Genomic DNA, 12,377 nt, shown 5'->3' on the forward strand with positions numbered 1-12,377 from the left:
TCTTAAGTAGGCTGAGGTTCACTTGAGAGAAAGAATGTAATATCCAATTAAGAAAGGCATTCTGATCTTTGTTATATGATGGTTAAAGTGGTTTGTTGGTTCTCAGCTTTCAATGCCACTTATACATTATGTTGAGTGATAAGTTCCCTATCACTACTCAGAATTTTTCCCATGTCTATTCTTCAGGGTCTTATGGCAACACCTTTGCAGTATGTAGAATGCTGCACATAGAAAATCTGAGGCAGGGAAATTATCATCAGTGTTAAGCCTATCCATTAAGGACCTCCTTAATCCTCCCCTTGCTTTTTCTTCTTGACAGATAATGATAAGAAATGGTATGTTCAATGCCATATTCATAATGAAAGCTTACAGCTTGCAATCAGACACCAGAGAAAATCAGTTTATATTTGAAGGCTTAGTGTTACCCCAGGGTCACAAGTGATTATGAGGTCAAAAGAAAGAGGCCAAAGCTATTTTCCAACTTGTGTCCAATTTCTTTTCTCTGTAAGATGTAAGTGTCACTCTTTTTCAAGTATTTGCAATTCACAATTTTATGTAACTCATATCTGCATTATAAAACCAAACAATGATAACTTATTTTCATTTCATTTAATAATTTATTGGATTCTAAAATACCTATAGTATTTTCTCTGACAAATTATAAAATGTTATTTTTCATTAGAGGTCCAAATATATTTAGGAGTTTGAGTTTAATTGCACTCAATCTAAAATACCTATGGTAATTTTTCTGACAAGTTATAAAATGTTATTTTTCACTACAGTTTCAAGCATATTTAGAAATTTGGGTTTAATTAAGCCTGGTCCATCATTACAAGCTATTAGAGAGAACTCTCAAAAGCCTAGGAGCAAATGGTGAGCAAACACAGGAGTAATTGTGGTAATGAAAGTCATTCTTGGTCCAGAGCCTCTTTACAAAACACAGGAGTTCACATCATAGTCTTTTGAAACAGGAAACTTGGGTCTTCCATTTATTTCTATATAATCTTGACTAACTTAATTTATGAAATCTAGGTTCCATAATTTGTAGTGTGAAATATGATATGTACTTTATAGTCAACTATAAGGATTACATAAGGTACATCTGTGTAACATTTAGCTCCTGGCTCCTGAAAGGAACTTAGCATTTAGGTGCTACATTATCACCATCCTCATCACTGTAATTGTGCTATCCCTGAGGTGGTCCCTTCCATGAACAGGATCCTGGAGTTTTTAGATGCCTTCTCTTTGGCAACCACTAGAGGCACTGAAGAAATATGTGCCCCTTTCCACCCACTTGACCGCCTCATAGACTCAGCTATTACTACATGACATGCTGATGACACTGGACTTCATGACTTTCCCGATTGCTCTAGGTTGAGCCTGCCAGTATCGCTCAAGTTACTGTCCAGCAGCTGCCAGCCCCACTCACGCAGTATTTTGGCAGCCTGCCCCAAATCTCCAGCAAGGGTGTTCTCCTCACTAAGCTGCTCTCAGACAAGTCTTGCTCTCGGTTTTTGACAATGTTACAACTGTTCCATTAGTGTTTCTCTTCCTCCTCATCCCGTAACAGTGATCAGTGAGAAAATGTTTTTGTAAACATGTTACTCAGAATCTAGCAGAGGAGATGGACGTATTAACAACAGGCTATAAAATGATGTGATAAGTTTCATGTGCTATAATTTTACTTGGTTCTCCTTTTCCTCTTGCATGATGTTTATGTTTCTGTCTTCCTAGCTCTGCGATCATAACCATAGATCAGATCATAGGCTTAGTTGTCTAACTGGGCTTCCTGTCTCTGTATTCTCACTCCTCCTTTTCATCTAATATGTCACTGCTAGATAAATCTTTTCAGTAGACTACTTTAATCATATGAACTACTTAAAAAAAATATGAACTATATTTGTTTCTTAAAGACCCCTTTACTAGAGAGATCTCTTGACCTAGTGTCCAAAGACAATTCAGATGTACTATCATCCCACCCACCGAAACCACTGTGTGCCAAAGAGTTACCCAGGTCTTGCAATTTCTGCATCTCAGGATAAGCTTCCTTTCTCCTAGGAACACTCCTTGGCATTTTAGAGAGTACATTTTTTACCATCCCACGCTGAAGATTTTCAAAATTTACAAAAGCATTAAGGAGATGGACCCCTCTATCTATGAATGATGGCCTCTGCTATCCTCCAGACTAGCTGGCTCATCAGGAAGGACTGCTTAGTGTCCAGTTGAAACTGAAGCTTGTGGGAAAACTCATCAAGTCACTGAATTACAACAGGAATTAGAAAGGTCCTCTCTTTAGCAAGCCCTTCCTCCAAACAGAGCCCAAGACCTTCTGATTTCCATTTGTGCCCCTTATCAAGCTGTTGTCTCTTAGTTCTAGACTCACTATGCTATACTTGGCTTTGTGATGCCAGTGCTGCGGCTCTGCAAAGCACATTTCTGTATCTCATGTCCATAGTGAAGGCTATTAGGCTCTGCAACAGAAGACACTAGAGGGATTCTTCTATGATAAAAAAGGAGGAAGAGGCCTCTCCCGGGTTGTTTCCTTTATGCTTCCTGTTTCTCTGAGCACCATCCTAGCAATGGTGCCAGGACTTCTCATCCTGGCAGTGGTATTCTTTCCATAAGAAGATTCTTTCCATGGTTGATAGATTTTCAAACACTTAAAAAGCCAGATTCATCGTGAGGGCCCACCCCCCCCACCCCGCCCCCAGCATAAGCCAGCTCTACCACCAGTATGACACCTCCTCCTCAGAGGTCTGGGTCCCAGCTTCTGGGGATCCTGCTCTGTTGTCTAAATTCCAATGGTCAGACCGCCTTTTCTAAGTTGTGATGATTTCAACCATTCCCCTTCTCCCCTTTAGCAAATAATCCAGCAGAAGCCAGCCAGTGACTACTTAGAGTTTCCTTTAACCTACAGATTACATAATTAACAAGTTTATACCAAGTTAGTAATTCTTTGCACTAGATTCCTCTGCCCAAATAACTGGTATAGTTTCTATTGCCTGACTGGACTTTGATTGACAGAGATATCATTATTAGGCTGTTAGTCTTCTTGCCTCCTCCTTAACTTCTCCATAAAAATGTAGAGTTGCATATGTGTAAGGAGCGGTGGGGTGGACTGTACCCCCGTTGTGCATCCAGCCCCACCAGGCCAAGAATAACTCTGTGTTAGACAGTGAGACTTAGGAAGACTACATGAGTTTTCTTAACTTTCTTCCTATAAGTTTCATCAATGAGCCTGCTTTATACCTGCACCATGCTTCATTTGTGGAGTTTATCCTATCTGTGGTTTAACAAGTAGACACAGGTACCTTATAGGAGTCACAGAAGATATCCGGAAAAAGCTTTGATAAATTAGTAAAATAAAACTCATTAGTTGTTTTAAGGAGCAAAATTAAGACTTTACATTTCTCAGAGGTGTTTCAGACAAACAATTCAGGTATCTGTGGCAGATAATACCAACTCTTTGTGAGAATCATAATAGCACCCCTACATTTAGAATCATGACAGAACCCCCAAATGCAGAAACACATTCTAGTAGGCTCTGCACACATAAGTCACTGTGTTCATTATTAAACTATTGTTTCTCAGCTTCAAATGTACCCTCCTATAGTCTGCTTTGTGATGACAGGATTGCTACCAGCTCTAGATGGGTAATACTTTCTGCTCAATACTTTGAGTCCCAGTTTTGCAAGTTCCTTTCTCCAAGGTTTTAGATTAGTAAATCCAACCTCCTTTCATTTTGTCTGCAAGCTACATTTCTTCTTTGCCAGTGGGCTTCCTGGTGGTTTCTTCCAACAGAGAAAACTAGAGAGAAACCAGAAGCCAAGAGGACAAGAGGAGGAGCTTCCTAATCTTGTTTGCTTGTTAGCATCTCTTTCTTTCATTTATTAAATAGGGATTATAATAATACCACAGTCATAAGATTGTTTTGAAATTTAAATGAATTGATATATCAAAATACTTAGAATAAAAATTATCAATGTGTTAGCTATTATATGTTATTAAAATATTTCTTTTTAAATAGTTTGAGTTATATTTTTAAAAACCATGTAATGAGTAGAAGTGTATACAAAAGAGGGCTTCCCAAATGGCACTAGTGGTAAATAACCCACCTGCCAATGCTGGAGACGTAAGAAACATGGGTTCAATTCTTGGATCAGGAAGATACCCTGGAGGAGGGCATAGCAACCTACTCCAGTATTCTTGCCTGGAGAATCCCATGAACAAAGGAACCTGGTGAGCTATAGTCCATAGGGTTGCAAAGAGTTGGACATGACTGAAGCGACTTAGCATGCACGTAGGCAAAAGGAGACAGAGGGGACAGCAGAAACACAGGAACTGAGTAAACACTGTAGTCAGTATCGAGTATTCAGACTGCTTCCCGACCTTTTAACATGGAACAACTATAGCATCATGATGAAAATGAAATCTGCTACTCATCCTCATGTCTTTGCACTTTTCTGTCCTATATTCAAAGAATTTATAATCAATCATAATACAGATTGATAGCTGCTATAATAGAAAAATGTAGGATTTCTACAGTGACAGAAGAAAGTTCAGAGAAAATTCCCTGGAGTTAACAATGTAAAATGGGGAATTCAGTGAAGAAAGAGGGAAAAGCACTTGCAAAGATAATGCTTGAGAGAGAGAACAGCGTTTAAGAAAAATGCAAATAGTTAGCCTGCACCTCAGCATATGTGTGGAATGTGGGGAAACTAAAGCTGGAGACATAGACAGAAGTTCAGTTTTTCAAGAGTCATGATTACAAAGCTAAGGAGACTGATTGAAATTAAAGGGAGTCCTAAGCTGAGTCCCTTTCCCATTATCATGGTAAAGTAGAGACAATGCCATGTGCTTATCACACTGCTTCACTTTCTTACTGTGTACACAAAAAACTACATTTTCCAGGTCTCCCCTTTAGAGCTAGGTAGGTCGGGAAGATCCCCTGGAGAAGGAAATGGCAACCCACTCCAGTACTCTTGCCTGCAAAATCCCATGGATGGAGGCACCTGGTAGGCTACAGTCCATGGGGTTGCAAAGAGTCTGACACAACTGAGCAACTTCACTTATTATTACTTATGGGACCAACTGACAGGGTTCAGACCAGTTCAGACCAGTACCATGTAAAATGCTATATACTATTTAAAAACCCAGTGGTCTATTGATGGGCAGGGACAGGAAAATCTCTTGGTTCCCTGTTCTAGGAAAATATCAGCTGCTGCTGAGTGTAAAGAGGATAGAACTCCTGACTCCTCCTCGATCATCCTGCATAGATCTTGAGAAAATTCATCTGATGGTGGAGAGCAACAGGAAATAATCTCATTCCCCGGTGTCCTGCACTGATATAAAAAAGATATCTAAGGACACTGGGGAGGGCCATGAAATTTATACTTGCCAAATTCACCAGAGATAGAAGACACAGTTGGGCTGCCAGAGACAAGAGAAGGAAATCTGCCTGCCCTTCTAGAGCCTAAGCCTTCTATCTGCCTAAGATACTAGAGACTGAATGTTTGTATCCCTCACCCCCCACCCAAATTTATACATTGAAATTCTAATCCCCAATGTAATTAGGATATGAGTAGATTATTAGGGTGGATCCCTCATAAATAGAGCTAGTACCCTGATAACAGGGACTCCAGAGGGCTCACTCGCCCTTCCCCCTTTTGAGGACACACAAAATGACATTTTTTGAAACAGCCATTTATGAAACAGAAACCAGTTCCTGACAAGACCCTAAATCTGCAGGCACCTTGATCTTGGACTTCCCAGCCTCCAGAACTGTATGAAATAGATATCTATTGTTTGTAAGTCACCCAGTTTATAGTATTTTATTATACAGCAGCCCAAATGGACTAAAGAAGGCATTGTCATCCACTGGAAGAGGAGCTGTAACCACGCTTTCTTCTCTGGTACCCAGTCCTGAGGATAGAGGGCCAGGAGGAACCACCTCTGCCTGCAACAGAATCATACCCTTGTTACTTGAGTAACAAGCAACAGTCAATATTTTGGGAGGGGCAAGAGCGAGGAGAGAAACAGTTGGCACAGGTGTGCAGGTCCCCTTGAGAACTGTATATGGAGCAGGAAAACTTTCTGGCACCCCAACTTCTAACTAAACACAAGAGCATGTATGTCTGCTACAGGAATAATACGAAGCCTGTGCAACAAAATCCAGGCAAACTGCTCACTACATTGAATTGGGTCTACATTAACACTCTGGTAAAAGAAGAGATGAACACATTTTGACCATAGATGCTATTTATCTGATTCTCTCCTATTCTTTTATACAGTGTTTGGAATTTTATTTTAAAAAACGATACACAAGAGAGCAAGAAAAAAATAAAAACATGGTTAAGACATTCAGAAGGCAACAGAACCAGACCCAGATGTTGAAACTATCAGAAAAAAACTTTAAAATGACTACATTGTGGTTACAATCGGTCCACCTGGATAATCCAGGAAAATCCCACCCCCCTTTTAAAAATGCTAACTTAATCACATTAACAAAGTCCCTTTTGCCAAGTAAGGAAACATATTTGCAGGTTCCAGAGGTTAGGATGGAATCTCAGAGTGGGGCAGGAGAGGCATTATTCTGCCTACTGTATCCAGATTTCAAAATTTTGGGCAAATTATATCTTTAACTGCATTATCATTTCTCATCTCTTGTTTGCACATCTCCCCCTCCCCTTTCCTTTTCTCTCTCTTCTTTCACTCTGTCTCCCTTCCTGAGTGCTATACCTCTAAAATGTCTTCCTCGCTCTTTCTCTCCGCTCTCTACTTCCTCTGTCACTAGAAATCTGGTTTCTTTTTATTTACAGATTCCCCCATCCTCTATTTCATGTCTTATTTTGCACCAGATGAATTCTAAAATGCTTATCTCTGCATCTCTGTCTCATTGGCATACAATCTTTGACTGATGTCCCATTGCTCTCAAGATGAAGTTCTTTAGCAAAGCCCTTTTATCTCCTGCTCCTTCCTACCATGCTAGCCTTCTTTGCAATCACTTCTATTCAGGTATATTTAACGTTGCAGCTTTACCAGCCTACTAGGGTTGTCCCTGAGTACACTATGTTGCTTTGCATGTGAGTATCCTTTTTTTCTGCTTCTCAGTTGTACATTCCTATCATCTCCAGGGCTGTTCTTCAAAGGACTGCTGACTTGACCTTTGACCAGAAGGATCCCCTGGTTTCCTAACAGGGATAACCCTCTTTCCTGTGGTCATCTGTCACTTTATTTTTCACAGATCCTCTTATCATATGCATGATTCTAAATAGTAATTTACTTATACATGTTTTCTTTTCTACTTCTGTGAACACCTAGAGATCAGGAATTATCCATTATTTACCAGGATATGGCCAGAACCAGCACAATGCCTTTATGGAGCACATTTGGTGCCCCATAAATATCTTTTCATATTTGCATCTATTATTAGAAACTTCTTAATATCATTTTTTTAACACCTCTCAGTATTTGATATTTAACCTTTAGTAAATGTCTCAATGTGAATTTATGTCTCTGGTTTTAGTAAATTTTTAAAATAATTCTCATATACTTAAAAAGACTCTCAAAATATTTTTTCTGATGGTAAAATGAATCCTTTCTTTGCTCACTTTGGGAAAAGTCCGTGATCTGGAAGTCTGAGTTCTCATAATAATATAGGGTTGCATTAATTTATATAACCTGGATTCCTGTCTATTCCTCCTGGTTAGATAAACTGGTAAGTAGGTCAGGAATTTGTAGGCCAAGTTATAGGCACTTTTTAGAGAAGTTATAACTGCTACTTATTTACCATATTTTCTTAAAATGTAATTTTCTGATTTTAGCCTGTTTAAGTGTTTCTGGAAATTAGGAGACACTTGCCATGAAATCAGAAAGTCATCCACCCCAGCATCATCAAATGGGAGAATACAGACCATGTAAAAGATAGGACTACAGTGTGAGGGGCTCAGTTGTGTCTGATTATTTGCGGCCCCATGGACTGTAGCCTGTATGCACCTCTGTCCATGGAATTTTCCAGGCAAGAACACTGGAGTGAGTTGCCATCTCCTACTCCAGGGGATCTTCCTGACCCAGGGATCAAACCCAGGTATCCTGCATTGGCAAGCGGATTCTTTACCACTGGGCCACCTGGGAAGCCAAGTAGGTCAATAACATTCCAATATTTAAATGAACACCAAGAGCAGCATCGAATGGGGAAAGAGTTCATGTAGCAGAGGGAAGCAGAGAATGTCATATAAAGTTGAAAGGAAAAGTCCAGTTTTGGTGGAAACAAGATTCATAAATGTAAGCAGACAAAAAAAAAAAAAAAGAATTGTTAGAAATCTCTAAGTGTTACCTTATATGGCTTCTTTTTTTCCTAATTCATGTCCTAGTCACAGGTAGTACTAAAAAACTTTATTTCTTAATGCTCATTAAAACCCACTTTGTAGGGCTATTTTCTCTGCTACACAGATGAAATCGAACGGAAATACTATGACTTTTGGGTCACTCATAGGCAAGAAAAAGTCTTCTGATCACATTTAGTCACAAAAAGAAAGTTTTATTTCAGCAATTAAAATGTCCAGACATCTAAATTCAGGTCTTCTCCTGGTGTCTACTGACTCCTATAGGTTGTTACCTAAAGGAGGAAAAGGGCCTTGTGAGTTTCTTCTTGATTTCCTCCATTTCTTTGCAAGTCCTTCATAGGTGGTCTAACTTTAGAATGTAGAATAGTTGGCAAATGTTGTCTTGGGGCTTTAGCCAAAACAGAGTCAGAAATAGTTCAGTTTTAACATCCTGTTGCATATCCTTGGTAGCATAACTAAAACACACAATTTTCATATAGTTTTCAACTCCATGTATTGCAAGTTGAGATGGAGAATTCAAGAGCAGGCACTAGAATAACAAAGTAGGCACGTTTACACTCTTTACAGGAAATACCTAACCACACATGTCACAATCAACTGCAGTGTTTTCTAAACTTTCCCACCAACTTACCCTGAATCACTGAGAAAGAAGACAGACCTCTGTAGGATATGAGATCTTGGACTAAAGAGGCATTTTTATTTATGATATTTCTTAACAGGCATGTGTTTTACTAATTAAAGCACACAAGCTTCATATTCTGTACCATAGTGCCTGTGTTTATTTTAGCATAAAAATTACTAGTTTTTTCTAACATTTCCTTAAAATTGTTTCCCCAGGGATATACACTACATTTAACCTCTAATTCCAGTTAAATCCTAGCAAAATGTCATATTCTGCAGTTTGATAATTGTGAACCAGTAGAAATAATGGTATTTAAGTTGTTCTAAAGGATGCTATTAGACTTGACTTTTCTTGTGTTTTCCCTTATTAATATTAATGTTAATGAGCATTCAAACTGTGCTTAACAGAAGATGTTAAATTCGTATTAAGAGGGGAGCAAACATTTGTTTGCAGAAAATATATTGCCCAAATAAAAACCCAGATCCCTTTGCAAACATTGTTTTTTTCCACCCCCCTTAACTTTGCCTCTTAACATATCACTTCTAGTCTTGATTAGTCTCCAGTTTCAGGAAGAACACTCAGCTTAAAATAGAAATCAGAAATATCTTTGGAAAGGGAAAGGAAAGTTTACAAATATAACTGTTTTACTCCTTCAAAAAAAATTGGTCCTGCAAGAGAACCAAGCTAAAAGTAGTCCTGAGTTGAGAGGACACTTACAAACTCATTTCTTGTCAGTTGTCCTGTACCTGCTGTGGATTCATTTACCCATTAAAGTTTATCTAAAGTTTTTCTACCTATAACTCCAAGTATAATGGGAACAGGGCCCTCCTTGCACAGCTTTTTAAGTTCAAGCTGATAGTCTTGAGACAGAAACTCAAAGATAAGTGGAAACTGTTCAGCTCTATTTCAGTTCAAAAAGCTAGGTCTGGCCATTGCAAGATAAACATCCCTGAAGAGTTATTGGTGAAGTTAATATCATACTAGGAAGTCAATGGCTATATGCTGCTACTGCTGCTGCTGCCAAGTCGCTTCAGTCGTGTCCCACTCTGTGTGACCCTATGGACAGCAGTCCAGGCTTCTCTGTCCACAGGATTCCCTAGGCAAGAATATTAGAGTGGGTTGCCATTTCCTTCTCCTAATGGCTGTATGACTTGTCTGCAAAAGTAGCCAGACTCAGAATGGAAAACGAGAACGAGTTAGCTGTTTCTATGTTTAAAAAAAAAAAAAAGACTCAAAATCCAGGAGATTAAACTTGGAGCTCAGGACATTAGTAGTTTACCACAGTGAAAGGTAAACTAAAGGGGAAGGTCGAGCTGCTTGCACTATGTCTGAAATGCACGAGCTGTCCGAGCTTTATGAGGAAAGCAACGACCTGCAGATGGATGTGACTCCTGGTGAGAGTGATCTTCCGCATATGGAGGTAGGCGGCGGGAGCCGGGAGCTATCCCCAACCCCTCCCGCGCCGGGGCCCCGCCACAACTGGAGGAGGAAGGCCCAATGGAGGAGGAGGCTGCCCAGCCAATGGCGGAGCCACAGGGGCCCCGAGGCCTCGCTAGCCGGCCCAGCCCTGGGGAGCAGCCAGGCCAGATCGCGGGCCCTGATTTCGAGAGCGAGGACGAGGGCGAGGAATTCGATGACTGGGAGGACGACTATGACTATCCGGAAGAGGAGCCGCTCAGTGGTGCGGGCTACAGAGAGAGATCAGCGGCCCTTGAAGAAGCCAACAAGATGTTTCTGAGAACCTCCAGAGCCAGAGAAGCAGCTCTGGATGGCGGGTTTCAGATGCATTATGAGAAGACCCCGTTTGATCAATTGGCTTTTATCGAAGAGCTTTTTTCACCTATGGTTGTCAATCGTCTGACCGAAGAACTCAGCTGTGATGAGATCATTGACAGAGAGTAGTTAAATGCTGTTAAGAGAGGAGGAAGCTGCTTGAGGAGAGACCCAGCATTCCACTGTCATCTGGGTTCATTCCAAATAGTTCTGTGCCAATGAAAGTCTTCCCCCCCACAAAACAATTTTTTTTTTTCAGAGTAGAGTAAGGTAGTGACTGCACAGTTATGAAAAAGGAAGAAAATCGTTAAAGAAAAGTATCTCAGTACTGTTGAAACCTGTTTTCAAGAATGTCCAGAGACACTTATGGCTTTGACTTTGTTGTTTATTCAGAGTAATTTCCTTGCATTGAGGAAGATAATCTTTCATGTTTCACTGTAAGGAATGGCTTTGCAAGAATAAGTTATGACCAAGACAGACTGCCAGTACAAGAGCCTACTGATGATAATTATATGAGAAAAAGTAACTGATTTATCCACCTTAGGACATAAGATGTCTTTGAGTTATTTGGACTGAAAGCATATTGAGAAAACTTTAAAGATTCAGCTTTGTGATCTATCCGAACTGTGGTTATCAAAGGCTAAATTTTTAGTGTAAAATAAATCTTCTACCGAGTATTCTTCAGTATCTCAAAAGATAATCTAGCCCCAAAAGAAGTATGTGTCTTGTGTGCTATATCTTAAAACGTGTTTCCGAGAACAACTGAGATTTTGTTTGTACATGTATCTTGATCATTTTTAAAGCTACTGTAATCTTTAATTCAAGAAAATTCATTGCCTTGAACATTTTTAAAAGTCAAAACTTAAGACGTCCTTAATAAAGTTTCAAATTTAGACTGTAAAATGTACGTGAAGGTACAAAGAACACAAACTCTTTCAAACATCAGCATATACTAGAGAATTTTCTGTTTCACTTGCTCTCTTTTTTCATGTAACTTTACAGGCAAAAGACCCTGGTTGAACTTCATAATGTAAGAACTGTTAAGTGAACATTGTCCAGTAAAAGGAAACCCCTACATCTAAAAAAAGGCACTATGAAAAACCCTTAAAAGTTTTAAATCTGCCCAGAAATCCACCTCAGTATCTGAAGTTTCCCTCTGTCTCCTAATTAAGCTTGTTTTTGGTCATGCACCAGCATTCAAGATAATAAAGATTTCTTGTTCTCTGTAAAAAAAAAAAAAAAAAAAGAAAGGTAAACTAAAGTTTAGAACAATATTTTCATTCCAAGACTTTCTGCATCAGAATCACAGGCAGTGATAGGGGTTACCTAGATTGTTAAAAATACAGATTCTCAGGCCCTACCTTAGACTTACTGAATGAAAATTTGAGAGTTGAAAATTGCGCCCAGGAGATCTTTGTTGTTGTTGAAGCTTGAGGACTATTGGGTTGGATTCTAATAGCTCAATAAAGTAAGGTGGAAGAAATTATGAATCTGAGAGTAAAATAACTCTTAACAACAGTACAAAAGGTATAGGTTCACAATTCTGAAATCCAAACACCTTTTTTCAAGCTCTGAAAATCAAACAGCTTTTTTCTTATAATTTATTTAGAGACCATTCCCATTCTGATCTAGACTTA

The 12,377-nt window shown here is 39.3% G+C and overlaps 1 protein-coding gene across 1 annotated transcript; it reads left to right on the forward strand.

Annotated features, from left to right (window-relative positions):
- Positions 1-10,274: 10,274 nt before the first annotated feature.
- On the forward strand, positions 10,275-11,990 carry LOC110151989 (EP300-interacting inhibitor of differentiation 1-like). Its single transcript, XM_020915475.2, is given in 2 exon segments — positions 10,275-10,412; positions 10,415-11,990. Coding segments are annotated over 2 exon segments (576 nt in total). The 5' UTR covers positions 10,275-10,291; the 3' UTR covers positions 10,870-11,990.
- The last annotated feature ends 387 nt before the right edge of the window (positions 11,991-12,377 follow it).

The sequence above is a fragment of the Odocoileus virginianus genome, chromosome 1 (assembly GCF_023699985.2).
Source record: "Odocoileus virginianus isolate 20LAN1187 ecotype Illinois chromosome 1, Ovbor_1.2, whole genome shotgun sequence".
Lineage (NCBI taxonomy): Eukaryota > Metazoa > Chordata > Mammalia > Artiodactyla > Cervidae > Odocoileus > Odocoileus virginianus.